Source organism: Podarcis erhardii (assembly GCF_964252035.2).
Source record: "Podarcis erhardii genome assembly, chromosome: 3".
In the NCBI taxonomy this organism is placed as follows: Eukaryota; Metazoa; Chordata; class Lepidosauria; order Squamata; family Lacertidae; genus Podarcis; species Podarcis erhardii.
The window spans coordinates 399,269-414,743 of NC_138507.1; the positions used below are offsets into that span (position 1 = coordinate 399,269).

Sequence of the window (15,475 nt, forward strand, 5' to 3'; positions counted from 1 at the left end):
TGGTTCTAACAATTCAGTTTCTAACTTCGATTTCTCCACCTGGAACCCTAACTTTTTATCATTTTTAAAAACTTCTTTAATCTGAGCATAATGTAACCAGTCTCGCACCTTATCCTTCATTTTCTCTAAACTCTGCAATTTCCAATTGTCTCCATCTTTTTCTAATATTTCCCAATATTTTGGCCATTTGGCCTCCATATTGGGTCTTTTTAGGGCCTTAGCCTCCAGAGGTGAAAGCCACCTTGGAGTTTTATTTTCCAGTAAGTCTTTGTATTTTGTCCAGACATTAAACACTGCTTTCCTGACAATATGGTTCTTAAAGGCCTTATTGATCTTAACTTTATCATACCATAAGTATGCATGCCAACCAAAAGCATTGTTAAAACCTTCCAAGTCCAACACGTCAGTGTCTTCGAGAAGTAGCCAGTCTTTTAGCCAGCAAAAAGCTGCGGCTTCATAGTACAACTTTAAGTCTGGCAGGGCAAAGCCCCCTCTTTCTTTCGCATCTGTTAATATCTTAAACTTAATTCTGGGCTTTTTGCCCTGCCAGACAAATCTGGATATATCTTTCTGCCACTTCCGGAAGCACTCCGTTTTGTCCACAATCTGTAATGTTTGAAACAAAAACAACATTTTTGGCAATACATTCATCTTGATAGCAGCAATTCGGCCTAACAAAGAAAGCTTCAATTTTGTCCAACTATCCAAGTCTCTCTTAATTTCAGACCAACATTTTTCATAATTATCCTTAAATAGACTCAGGTTTTTTGCTGTTATGTTTACCCCTAGGTATTTTACTTTTTTAACCATAGTTAGTTCTGTTTCTCTCTGAAACCGTTCCGACTCTATATCTGTCAAATTTTTTCCCAACACTTTAGTTTTCTGTTTATTTAATTTAAATCCTGCCACCCGACCAAAATCCTGTATCAGTTGTAATACTCTTTTCGTACTAGATTCTGGCTCCTGCAGAGTCAAAACTAAGTCATCTGCGAAAGCTTTCAATTTGTATTGTTTCGCTCCGACCTGAATCCCTTCCACCAACCGGTCCCCTCTGATTAAGTTCAAGAGCACCTCCAGAACCGAAATAAATAACAAAGGGGAAATCGGGCAGCCTTGTCGTGTTCCTTTTTCAATTTTGAACTCTTCTGTAACCACATTGTTAACTATTAGTTTAGCCTTTTGTTCTGAATATATTGCGTCAATCCCATTCTCAAACCCCCGTCCCACTCCCATTTCATTCAAATTTCCCTTCATAAATTTCCAAGAAATATTGTCAAAGGCCTTCTCCGCGTCTATAAAAATTAACACTGCTTTTGTATTTATATCTGTTTGCAAAAGTTCCAAAACGTCAATAATGTTCCTAGTATTTGCAAACATATGTCTGCCTGGGAGAAATAATAATAATAATTTTCAATCATACTAAAATTAAACCAATCCCCAGCCCCAACCAAACGTCCATCCCACCCCCAACAAAATAAACAAACAAAAATTCAAAATACTACAGATTAAAAACAATTTAGAAGACCTAGAAACATTTAAATAATTACTTAATAACATTAACACAGAGGGGCTGGCCCTTGCCCTTGTCTCACCCCCAAAGGGCCACCCCAAGGGACGACCCCCTTTGGTGTCTCCCCGCTGGGAGCAGCCCCGCCCCCTTAAGCAGGCAGGCTTTATAATGCTGCTCCAGCAGCTGGACCACACCCTCTGGGGCAGCAGCTGTTCCCCTTTTGCCTGCCTGCCCAGGGAACTGCGCAAATAAGATGTACAGAAGAAGAAACACAAAGAATTTTAGGCAAAGCTACTAATTTTAAGGTGGTGTTCAAAACTGTATGTCAAACTTACATAGAAGACAAGAGGTCAAAACTAGTTTTAAAAATTCATCAAGAAATTATCATCATACATTGGTCAACCACCAGAAGTTGTTTTTTTCTATTGTGCATTTTATTGGGAACATCAAAATGCTGATACACAAAAGAGCTATAAAAAGAGCTGGGGACCTAGTGTCACAGCACAGTTATTTGTTTTCCCTAACAGAACTCAGTCATCCGTTTGACTGACCCTGGCTAGAAACAGCTGGGAAACAGATTCTTTTGGAGAATTCCATGTCTATCACACAGCAAGAAGTTTAAAAATGTTCTGTTCATGTTATGTTATGTTATGTTCCATCTTCAATGACCTAGAGATGAGCAGTGGGTACTTTCATATAAATATAGGAAATCCTTGCTTTAATATGTGAAAACATGAAATGATTAATGCTAAATTAATTTAGTTTTAGTGTTTAGTTTTTTTTAATTTAGTTAATGCTAAATTAAAACTTATTCAAGATAAATTATTCTGATTCTTCATTTATACAGTATTCTGTCTTTTGCCTGAAATGGGACTCAAGGTGGCTTACAGATAAAACAAGCAGCTAAAAACATGGGGGGAAAGTTATTAAACAGTGATATAATTAAAACTATCTATGTAAATGAGCTATTAAAATAGGTTGTGCTTTGCAAATAGAATCTTCAGTGTTGCACCCATAATCTTTTGCAAGTTTAAGATTTATTTATTTCTTAACATTTATTTACCATTTGATTGTTTTTAAAACCAACCAACCAACCTCAAATACAACTAAGTTAGTCCTATAGCCATTAGGCTGATTAAATTCTTTTTTTTCCCTGCATAATTTTTATTGTTTTTTAAATCATAACAAACAAAAAATAAAGCAATTTACAATTTACATCTTGTTGTCACAGATTTCTTTCTATAAGACTTCCTTCAGCTTCCCCTCAAATCATCCATACCCTTATTTAACAAATTCACACAAATCCTGGCTTATATTGACATTATTTTCTCTTTCCTTCTTTTTCTCTTTAGACAATATTCCAACCTTTTCACAGAGCTTTTTTAAACCCAACTAGCGTTATCTGACCTTCACTTATATTTTCCAGATATTCCACAAATTTCCCCCAATCCTCAATGAACCTTTGGTCTTTTAAATATCTAATTTTCCCCGTCAATCTGTCCATCTCCGCGTATTCTAGTAGTTTTGCTCTCCATTCCTCAAGCGTCGGTATGTTCTGTTGTTTCCAATTTTGAGCCAATAGGACCCTTGCGGCCGTTGTTGCATATTGAAAAAATTTACTGTCATTGTTCTTTATATCACTTCCTGCTAGGCCTAACAGAAAAGCCTCCGGCTTTTTCCCAAAGTTGTATCTTAATATACTCTTCATTTCATTATATACACTTTCCCAAAAACCTTTGACCTTTCTGCAGTCCCACCACATGTGGAAGAAGGATCCCTCTTTTTCCCTGCATTTCCAGCATTTATTGCAAGTTTTATATATTTTTGCTAATTTTGCAGGTGTTATATACCAACGATAAAACATCTTCATGAGGTTCTCTTTTAATGTTATGCAAGCTGTAAATTTAAGATTTTTTTTCCAGAGTTTCTCCCATTCTTCATAGTATATATTATGGCCGATGTCCCTTGCCCAATGAATCATCACCGACTTCACTTCCTCATCTATCAAGTTATACTCTAATAGCATATTATACGTTTTAGAAAGAATTTTATAATCATTGTTTATTATTTCAGTCTGGAATTTAGATTCTTTATCCGCGTATCCTCTCTCTTTAACGTCTTGTCTAAACATTTCGTTTATTTGGAAATAGTGTAACCAATCATAAACTTTTTCTTTAACCTGGTCGTATGGTTTCAGTTTCCATGTCCCCCCTACTTTTGTTAACAGTTGTTAAGTTATCCAATCCCCTCTCATGTTCACTTTTTTCACGCTCATAACTTCCAATGGGGATAGCCAGTGTGGTACTTTAGGTTCTAGTAAAAATCTATTCCTCTCCCAAACTTCCATTAGAGGGCCTTTAAAGATATGTGTTGCGAAACCCTTGTGCTTCCTCTTCCCCTGCCATAGGTACGCATGCCATCCTGCTCTATTGTCGAACCCCTCCAGATCTAATAGTTCCTTATTTTCCAATTTTATCCACGTTTTCACCCAGCAAAGGCACGATGCCTCGTAATATAATTTCAGATCTGGCAGAGCAAATCCCCCTCTTTCTTTAGCTTCTGTTAACAATTTAAACTTAATCCTTGGTTTTTTGCCCTGCCAGACATATTTTGAGATTCCTCTTTGCCACTCTTTAAATATCTTAGTGCCCTTGATTATCGGTAAGTTCTGGAACAGAAATAACATTCTCGGGAGAACGTTCATCTTAATTAAAGCTATCCTACCCCAGAATGACAATCTCAGCTTCCCCCACCTCTCCAAGTCCTTTTTTATCTCTTTCCATACCTGCTCATAGTTATTCTTAAATAGATATATATTTTTCGGGGTTATCCATATTCCTAGATATTTCACCTTTTTGGCCACTTCTATTTCTGTTTGTTGTTGTAATTCCTCGATTGCCTTCGAATCTAAATTCTTCACCATTATTTTAGTCTTTCTTTTATTTAACTTGAAGCCAGCCACCTTACCAAATTGTTCCAGTTCTTCCAGTATCTCTTTTATTGAGTTCAGCGGATCTTCTGTTGTTATTACTAAATCGTCTGCGAACGCCTTAACTTTATATTCATTTTGACCAATTCTAATCCCTTTTATTTTCTTATTTTGTCTTATTGACTTCAGAAGTACTTCCAGTACTATTATAAATAGCAACGGGGAGAGTGGGCAACCTTGTCTTGTACCCTTCGCTACCGTTATTTCTTCTGACACCATGTTGTTTATAATCAATTTGGCCTTTTGCTCCGTATAGATTGCCTTTATTCCGTTGAAAAAGTTCGTACCGACCTCCATATATTCTAACTGTTTTAGTAGAAAGTCCCAAACTATATTATCGAATGCTTTCTCTGCATCCACGAACATCATTATGGCTTGCTTATCATACCTGGCAGACAAGTATTCTATGGAATTTATTATATTTCTAATATTATCTTTCATTTGCCTGCCCGGCAGAAAGCCCGCCTGATCTCCATGGATATATTCTGACCATATGTTTTTAACTCTACTTGCCAGTATTCCTGCGAAGATTTTATAATCAACATTTAACAGCGAGATCGGCCTGTAGTTCTTGACTTGCGACAGATCTGAATCTTGTTTTGGGATTAAAGTAATGAAAGCATCCTTCCAAGTATCTGGTATTTCTTTTTCTTTCAAAATATTATTCATTACTTCTCTCAGTGGTGCCAGTACAATATTTTCCATTTCTTTATAGTAGCTTGCCGTGAAGCCATCTGGGCCCGGGGCTTTTCCTCTTTTTAATTCTTTAATTGCTGATTTTATTTCTTCTGTCTCTATTGGGATATTTAATTGCTCTTTTTTCTCTATTGGAATCTTCTGAACCTGCTTATCTTTCAAAAATCTTTCTATTTTTCTCTGGTTGTATCTCTCTCTGTTTTTATATAATCCTCTATAATAATCCAGAAAAACTTTCCTTATTTCCTTAGGGTTAGTTATTTCTTCTCCGTTCGCTACAATTTTATTTATTGTGCTTTGTTCCTTTCTTTTCTTGGTTTGCCATGCCAGAAGCTTCCCTGACTTGTTCGCAAACTCAAACGTTCTTTGTCTTAGTTTTTTTATGTTCCATTCTACTTCCCTATTTATTATTGTTGCATACTGGGCTTGCAGTACTTTAATATTTTCTTTTATTCTCTTATTATTAGGTTTTTTAACTAATTTCCCCTCCAAGTCCGTTATCTGTTTCAGAATGTCCTTTTTCCCTTTATCTCTTCCTTTATTTTTAATGGCATTCTGCTGAATAAAAAAGCCCCGCATCACTGCCTTGCCTGCATCCCATACCACCTTAGTTTGGGTGCCTTTATTCATATTATCCTTAAAGAATTCTTTCATCCTTTTCTGCGCTTTTTCAACTATATCTTGATCGTCTAAGAGATAATCCTTCAGTCTCCATCTAAAAGTACCTTCTTCCAAACCTTTCAGTTCCATCTTTATTGGGTTGTGGTCAGATATTGTTTTAGCCTGAATCTCTACCCGTATAATTCTTGGTGTTAGTTCGTTCGAGACCCAGTTCTGATCTATTCGGGACAGTGATTGGTTAGGCTCAGAGTGGTACGTGAATTGCTTTTCCAGCGGATGTCTAAGTCTCCAGGCATCTATTAGGTTACAGTTTTTAACCAATGAGAAAAAAGTTCTAGGCTGATTAAATTCTTGCTATCCATTTGAAAAATCAAAAACAGAAAAATTCCCCAAAAAGAACAAAATTGCTGACAGAGAAATGCCAAAAATAAAATGAAAAACTGCCAAAAAGCTTTTCAAAAAGAACAAAAATGAAACTTTGCCTTGCCACTTGAGGAATGAGGTTATTACCCCTCTACTACTGTCCATACCAGGTCACCCAACCATTGCTATTGTGTCTTTTCTTTTAGCAGATCACAATGATCAGGTTATAGATAGGTAGCCATGTTGGTCTGCCATAGTCAAAACAAAATTAAAAAATTCCTTCCAGTAGCACCTTAAAGACCAACTAAGTTAGTTCTTGGTATGAGCTTTCGTGTGCATGCACACTTCTTCAGATACACTGAAACAGAAGTCACCAGACCCTTCTATATAGTGAGAAGGTGGGGAGGGGTATTACTCAGAAGGGTGGTGGGATTGGGTGATTGGCAGATAGCTGTGATGAGCCTGTTGACGACTCTTAACGACTGCAATAGGTCTTGCAGGAAAAAGCAAGGGGTGAGAAGGTGAAAAATGGCTTTGTCATGTATAATGAGATAAGAATCCAATGTCTTTGTTCAGACCAGGTCTCTCCATGGTTTTGAGTTTGGTAATAAGTTGCAATTCAGCAGCTTCTCTTTCCAGTCTATTTCTGAAATTCCTTTGTAATAGAACAGCTACTTTGAGATCTTGTATAGAATGTCCTGGGAGATTGAAGTGTTCTCCTACTGGTTTCTCTGTCTTGTGATTCCTGATGTCAGATTTATGTCCGTTTATTCTTTGGCGTAAGGTTTGGCCTGTTTGTCCAATATAGAGAGCTGAAGGACACTGTTGGCATTTGATGGCATACACAATGTTAGACGATGAGCAATTAAATAGTCCCGAGATGGTATGTGTGATGTTGTTGGGGCCAGTAATGGTGTTGTCCGGGTGTATGTGGCAGCAAAGTTGGCATCTGGGTTTATTACAGGCTCTGGTGCCAGTGTCCGTGTTAAGTCTGGTTGTAGTATTATTGTGGGCTAGGAGTTGTTTAAGATTGGGTGGCTGTCTGTAGGCAATGAAAGGTCTTCCTCCCAGAGCTTGAGAAAGTCTGTTATAAGATCTATTATAAACCTCCAAACTGCATTTTGTATAGTTAAGTTTTTACCTCTTCAGTACATTTTATTTTCTTGCCTAGGAATCTTCTCCCTGGTTTCGGAGGGGGCTGGGGGATTCTATCTTTTGCACTTTGAAACTCAAGCCTCAAAAGCTGAAAAACTCCGTAAAACATTTATCACTGGAATCACCACAAAACCTTCCACTTTCTATGATTTAATTCCCTCTGGGCTCATAACCTTATGTGAGGAATTAAGTATATGAATCCCTGTGGGTATAGGGCGGTATATAAATTTAATTAATTAATAATAGCAGCAACAACAACAACAACCACAACAACAGTGTTCAAAACTCCCATTGTTCTGGGCACATTTTGCAACAGGGATTTTCATCAGCGCAAGCAGTTTCTGAGCTCTGGGCGCCCAGTACTGCACCTAAGATTTCAGATTAAAACTGCAACACTCTCTTTAAAAAAACAAATTAAATTAATTTTCCATTAAGAACATCCAATTAATAACAAATCAGATCAAATCATAATCCAATTCAAGAAAAAACAAAACAAAAACAAATTATTAATTATTAAATTTCAAACAGACTTCCCATATTCTGGATCTCTGAAGAATCATCTCACATAGTTATATTTCTGCCTTCTTGTGATTCTCATAACTTCCACATTCCGATCTTAAACTCTCAGAGTCTCCAGTCCCTGGCTAATCAATTCTCAGTCATGTTGAACAGTCATGTATCCTTTAATCTGACAAGCACAGCTTAGTTTGTGTATGTGTGTATTTCCCTTGTCTGTTGCCAGCGCAGCATTTCGTGGCTTACTGTTATCTTGCAGTCCGGGCTGTTGTCCAAGTCTACCGTTCGAAGTTCTATGACGCAGTAAATTCCTGAGTTGTCAGGTTATTATGCATACTGTTTGCAAATATATGTAGCAATTGAAATGGAATATATTCCACAGATGTAAATCATTTGGTGATTGATCAGCTTTTCCGGGGTCCACACACTCTTCCTCTGGGCCCTAGAGGGGAGCTGCTAGACACTCATTTCACCTTCTCTCCTCTGGCGGAGGAACAGGCTTGCGGAGCCAGCAGGCTGCCCATGGCACCACTATTCTGGCAGGGTGCCATCGCAGCAGACACCCCCCCCCCCCCCCAGAATGCAGGAAGCAGGGAGAGCAGTCTCTCTCTAAGCAGCCAGGATGATGTCTAAAAGAAATACCGCCGCCCCCGCCCCCATTCATATGCTCCCCTCTCACGCGCTCGTCTGTCGTGGGGTCCCGGGGAGGGGGGCGTATGAATGGGGCGGTGGCAACGGCAGTATTTCTTTTCGCCATCATCCTGGCTGCTTAGAGAGACTGCTCTCCCTGCCTCCTGCTCCTTCCCCTTTCAGATGAGAAACAGAGAGAGAAAGGCACAGGCTCAACGTGCTGGCCATCATTTCCCTTTTCCCCTACAACATGCGCTTAAAAACAACAGCCGCCAAACCTAGAAGCACTTTGCACAAGGCGTTCTGCTGGGGTCTCCTGGTTTGTTTCATTAAAAAAAAAAAGCGCTCATTTTAAGAAACTGAGTATCCATCCATCCGTGGTCCTGGATAATCCTTGGGATGGGAAGGTATTTCTTGCCATTGAGAATTGCTGCCAGCCACCACTGCCTTCTCTGTCTGCTCCTCAAGGTGACAACCGCCCAGCACCGTATTTTTCGCTCTATAGGACGCACCGGACCATAGGACACACCGGACCATAGGAGGGAGAGAACAGGGGGGGGGGGGAAATCTCCCCCTCTCTGCTCAGCGCCCCTCCAGAGAAGTGGCAGGAGAAAAGGGGCCCCTTCCATTTCTCCTCCCGCTTCCCTGAAGGGGCGCTGCACAGAGAGGGAAAACTGTGCAGCACCTCTCCAGCGAAGTGAAGCCTGGAGAGCAAGAGGGATCCAAAAGCTTGCGGATAGCTGCCTGAAGCCCCCGGAGCACAGTGGGAGTTTGCACCACTATAAGAGAACAAGGGAGTTTCTTTTTTTAAAAAAAATAATTTTTATTAATTTTACAACATAAACAAAAAACAAACAAACATAACACGACTTCCCCATACCTCCCCTTCACTGCATCCTTGTTTTAAAAATTTTTAGCAATCCTTCATCCATTTTTATATTTAATTCTCTTTAAAATTTTCTTAAGCTTAAATTTTTTCAGCTGTAATTCTTTATATCAAATCCCTTGACATCTTAACATTCCGAAATTTTACAACAATTTTTAAGATAGATTTTAAATTTTTTCCAGTCCTCTTCCACTGTCTCTCTCCTCTGGTCACGAATTCTGCCGGTCATCTCTGCCAGTCCCATAAATTCAGTCACCTTGTTCTGCCATTCTTCCAGAGTAGGTAGTTCTTTAGTCTTCCAATACTTTGCCAAAAGAATTCTTGCTGCTGTTGTTGCGTACATAAAAAATGTTCTATCTTTCTTTGGAACCATTTGGCCTACCATGCCCAAGAGAAAAGCCTCCGGTTTCTTTGCAAATGTCCACTTAAGGATTTTCTTAATTTCATTATAGATCATTTCCCAGTAGGCCTTAATCTTCGGGCAGGTCCACCAAAGATGGTAAAAAGTTCCTTCGCATTCATTACACTTCCAGCAGTTGTTATTGGGCAAATGATATATCTTTGCGAGCTTGACTGGGGTCATGTACCACCTATAGATCATTTTCATTATATTCTCTTTTAAGGCACTACATGCCATAAATTTAATACCTGTGGTCCATAACTGCTCCCAGTCAGCAAACATAATATCATGACCAATATCTTGTGCCCACTTAATCATGGCTGATTTAACCGTTTCATCCTGTGTGTTCCATTTTAGCAGCAAATTATACATTCTAGACAAATTCTTAGTATTGGGTTCTAACAATTCTGTTTCTAACTTTGACCTCTCCTTCTGGAATCCTAGTTTCCTGTCCTGCTTGAAGGTCTCATTAATCTGGTAATAATGTAACCAGTCTCGGACTTTAGGTTTTAATTTGAGAACAAGGGAGTTTCGTGGTGAGTTCCGGCACCTCTTTTTCTAGAAAAATAGCACTGGTTTTAGCAAACAAAATGGAGTCCTAAATTGAGTCCTAAAAGGATATAGAGAGATCGGAAATTCCCTTTCATGTACAGCAACTTAAAACACAGCTTGAAACACAGTAGGGGGGAATGACAGCTACTTTCTGAGTCACTAATGTGTACATGCCCTAAGTCTAAAAGCATATCTACATAATTATAATAATATAAATAATCCAAAATAAGATCATGTGACTGTTTAAAAATAATTACTTTCTTGATATTCTAAATTTCAGTGAAAAATGCTCTCATTTTTTGGTAATATTTGCACCATGTTTGCAAACAAGCAACAGTATTTTTGGTGCACTACAATGTAGGTCTTCAAATATTTCTGTTTGTTCCCAGAACAGACATTTCCTGAATCTGTTAAGCACTTCGGCTTGGAACGTAATGAGAGAGGATGTGAACCGACAAGATGATATTGTTTGAGTCTGCTAAAGGAAGTTGACTATTTGGATGTTTATAATCTCAGTATGTTAGCTTGTACTTTGATAAGAACGTTTTGTTTGCAAAGTAAACCGCAAGACCCACTGCAGTTCTGAGACAATGTTTATGCAGCTTTTGAAGTAAAGTACTGCAGGAAATTTCTGCATCATCCAAAAACAGTATCTGAGCTGTACAGTATGATGTATGTATGTACATATGTGTACATAATAAGAGCAAATGAATTGTTAATTATATGTGAAAACTGAAAACTCCATAGAATAGCCAAATTGTGCAGGTGGGTGAACTACAATAGCCAGATGCAAAGTAGTTTATAAATAGACCTGTCTCAAAGCACCATGTAGGGAAGAGTGTCCAGACTTCCTAGTTTCCTGTTGTGTGAAGCTAATGATGTAATTCGTCTTAGGACCTTTCTGAGTTAAGCAGATGGGACAATCATAGATATGTAAGCAAAGAGCAGTTAAATATAGACATGGTACATCTCTGTATGTATTATATTATTGATACTGGCCTATGTTTTGTTTTGACAAAATTAGATTGAAAAAACCTTAAAATCTTTGCAACTGGTTTTAAGAGAATTGCCTGTAGTTTGCTGAGAACCCTAGTATACTAGGTAAGAAATAATACATTGGAGCAACAGGTTTATGTGAACCTGGAAGAGGAAGGATGTATTGTCCTTTGCTTTGCAATGCATAGTTTCAAAGTTTGCATTCCAACAAAAATCTTTTGATGAATAAGATGAGCTCCCTTTTTTCACTAAGAAAAGCATTCAGGCGTCACTTGCAGTTTCACATTCTTTGAGTTGTTTGTACATAAATGGTAAGCTCTGTTCCCATCTGCAGAAATATTGTTCTGTTTAATCTTGCTCTTTTTTCCAAGCACACATGTAGCTCATACCAGTGTATCTAGCAGGGGTACAGTGTACATAACTTTACTGCTTGTAAGGCTGATTAAATTTTCAGTGATGTCTTTTCTTTTAGAATATTTAACCACTTCTCATTCAACAACAGAGGTTGCTGCAGCTTCTCTCTTTTTTGTTGGCAAACACACACACACACACACACACACACACTTTAAAACATTTTTGTTTCAATGTCATTTTTAATTTACTATGCATCCAAGTAGTAAATGGTATTCAATTTAAGATTGGTTAATGAGTCCCCAATCATTAATAATCACTTAAAACGTTCTTCTAGGGGAAGTAATAGTCCCACTCTATTCTGCCTTGGTCAGGCCACACCTGGAATGCTATGTCTAGTTCTGGGCACCACAATTTAAGACAAACTGGAAGGTGTGCAGAGGAGGGTGACCAGATGATCAAGGTTCTGGAAACCAAGCCTTATGAGGAATGGTTGAAGGAGCTGGGTATGTGTAGCCTGGAAAAGAAGAGCATGAGAGGAGATGATATAGTCATCTTCAGATTTCTAAAGAGTTGTCACCTGGAGGTTGGAGCAAGCTTGTTTCCTCCTGCTTTAGCTGGTAGAACTTGAACCAATGACTTCCAGTTACTAGAAAGGTGATTCCAATTAAACATCAGGAAGAACTTTCTGACGAAATAAAAAAATTCCTTCCAGTAGCACCTTAAAGACCAACTGAGTTAGTTCTAGGTATGAGCTTTCGTGTGCATGCACACTTCTTCAGATACCTATCTGTAACTGTATCTGTAACCTATCTGTAACTGGAACTTTCTGACGGTAAGAGTTGTTTGGCAGTGGAACAGACTCCCTTGGGAGATGGTGGACTTTTCTTCCTTGGAGGTTTTTAGCAGAGGTTGGATGGCTATCTGTCATGGAGGCTTTAGCTGAGATTCCTACGTTGCAGAAGGTTGGACTGGATGACCCTCGCAGTCCCATCCAACTCTATGATTCTATGATTCCCTTTAGTTTTGCCATACTAGTTGTTTTTCTTGCTGTTGCTGTGCTATTTAACTGTCATTTGAATGTTTGTTTTATTTTTCAGGGAGGGAAGTCTTATACAGGACCTTGTGCTGGAAGAGACTGCAGTTGGGGTTGTGAATGTTTCCCAGAAAAAGGAGCTCGTGTGAGTACCACTTTTTCTAATCACATAAGAATTCTCACCATTTTATCCTAGGGATCAAACAATTGCCCCTAGATTTAGGACTTAAGATATAAACAACAAAACAATACAAAAATAATAACAAAATATTTCAACAATGCAATACTAGCAATACCCAATATGTCCTTCCATGAACAGAAGGAGCCTCCTGTGAACAGAAGGGGTAATCTGTTAGTGGAATGGGCTTGTTCCAAGTGGTCGCTTCCATGAACTGAAATGGAATAACCTGCTGCCACCTACACTGCTCTAAAGGGTTCCCAAACCCTAGCAAATTTTCAGTGGCTGCGGATGCAGCAGAGATCCAAGAGCATCCAGCTTTGTGAGCATAATTCCACTCGTGAAATTCTAGATTCAACTATTGCCTATAATTGCGTTTGACATTTCAGATTTAAGCCGGAAAGAAAGGTATCATATGACATGTTCCTGTAGACTACAGCATTTGGAGGCAAGTTGTTTGGTACATGCTTAGCTCAAATTCTAAATCATGCCTCACGTCACCTCCTCATGGTGGCACTGTTTTATAACTGCATTAAAAAGCCTGCTCCTCAGTATCTTTACATCAAAGTAAATCTTAAAGTAAATCCTCATTAAATGTGATTTGGGCACTACTGTTTGAGAGCTCTTGCATTTATTCATCTGTTGTTATTGAAATGTACAGCCATGTGATATTGGAAAACTGTCAAAATGAATTACACAGTGAACATCTACACAACAATTTGAATATTCTCCAGTTACATTGTTTTAATTAGATTTGAAATGAACAGTGGTTTTTAATTAGAATTATATCATTTTTGAAGCAACAGCACTTTATAACTGAAGAATATTGAATTTTAATATTGGGAAATGGACTTAATACCCTAGCTTCTCAAGCAGTGAACAAAAATTATTTGATTTGATATGCAAGCATACTTCCAAGCCATCTAATTTGACCGGAATGTTGTAATTATTTTCTTTAAATGTAAAATCTTTACTAGCAGCACCTTCTGAATAATAAGTTGCATTTCTCAGCATCTTATAACAGTGCACTTGACAGCTGTGTAGCCACTTTCATCGTAAGTTCATTTGGAATCTTCAGAGGTGACCAAAATTAATGGAAATGTTTTTGTCTGTCAGGGGCTCAGGAGCAGAGGCACAGGAGAGGGAGGAAATGGAGAGCGAGGGGGAGGAATCCGAGGGGAGCGTAGGCGGTGACAGTGGTCAGAGTGATTCCATGAGCCTCTCCAGCGAATCGGAAGATTCACAGAAGGGAGCGCCGATGGCCAGGGCAAGGGGGGTGCCAAGGGGGAAACCCCAGAAGGAAGGGGCCAGCGGGGACTCCCAGAGCAGCAGTTGGAAATCAGGACCAGCTTCCCCACCAGAGCGCAGTGGGGGGGAGGAGTCCCAGGCATCGGGACCAGTGTTCTCACCACCAGCGAGAGGAGATGAGTCAGGATTGACCACGCCTCCATCGGAGAGCAGGGAAACGGTCAAGAGGAAAGTTACCGGCTGGGCGCGCGCGCCAAGTTCAAATGTACAGGCGAGCGGCACAGCAGGTAGCCCGGATAGGGAGCCAGGTCCTAAAGCCCGCCGGAAGGAGGGGCAAGACTCAGGGGGGTCAGCGTCAGAAGAGTCCAGAAAGGAGGAAACCCCAGGGGGCAGAAGGACCCAGAGGAGGAAAGAACAACGGAAGAGGTGGAGTAAGGCTAGAGTCTTAAACTGGTGTCTAGGAGGCGGAGACTCAGATGGAGCTTCGCCGGTCTAGGTTCTAAGACATGGAGTTGCACGCTGCGGTTTGGAAATGGAAACTAATCTTCAATAAAGACTTTTATAAGTTATTACTGACTAGCGTTGGTCCTCTGTGAGCTGGGACCTAGAGGCAACTCTGACATTGTCTTACAATGGAGTATAAAAAAATAAGGCCTAATTAAATTAAATTTTCCGTTTGTAGTTTTTCATGTGAGTCATAGGTCCAGCAGTGCTTGAGTTTAATGGGTTATTCTTCTGGTAATAATGTCTAAAAATGGTTCTGGGTGCAGCTGTAGAGTTTTAATGTTCAATAGTGCTGACTTTCTTTTTGAATTATTGACTGCCTATAATAGTGGATGGTTAGAGATGGTATGGGAAATTACATTGTGGGACTTCTGACTTACCGTATTTTTCTGTGCATAACACGCCCCCATGTATAAGATGCCCTCTATTTTTGGAGACTCAAAATTAAGAAAATGGGGGGAGATGGCCCAAAGCTTTTTGGGGGGAAGGATTGTTGATGGCTTTTGACCTGATTTCATTCTGATGCAAATTCATCTCATACATGTATTAAAGAATAGTAATATATACATGTATTAAAGAATAGCAATATATTTGTTCCACCTATTTTCCAGTTAAGTTAGGCTGCTTACTGTGCTAGATTATTGTATCTCTGTCCATCGAAATATATTCTTTCTGGGCTATAGAAACACTACTCACTCTATTCAACTTCAAAATAGTGATTTTTTGTTAGTCCCACCACATCCAGATGACCATCCATATTTTAGTACTATGGTACTTAGTATCTAATGTCTTCTGCATGGTCCTTCTAGAGAGCTTCTATGTGGGTTGAAGATTTGAGCCGGGT

General features: G+C 39.2%; 1 protein-coding gene across 1 annotated transcript in view; it reads left to right on the forward strand.

The window, feature by feature from the left end:
* COL4A2 (collagen type IV alpha 2 chain) overlaps positions 1-15,475 on the forward strand; it is a 215,906-nt gene that overhangs the window by 49,725 nt on the left and 150,706 nt on the right. Inside the window, exon 4 of the mRNA XM_081855449.1 lies at positions 12,766-12,846. Within this exon, the coding sequence (XP_081711575.1) occupies positions 12,766-12,846 (81 nt within the window). The remainder of the gene's footprint in view (positions 1-12,765; positions 12,847-15,475) is intronic.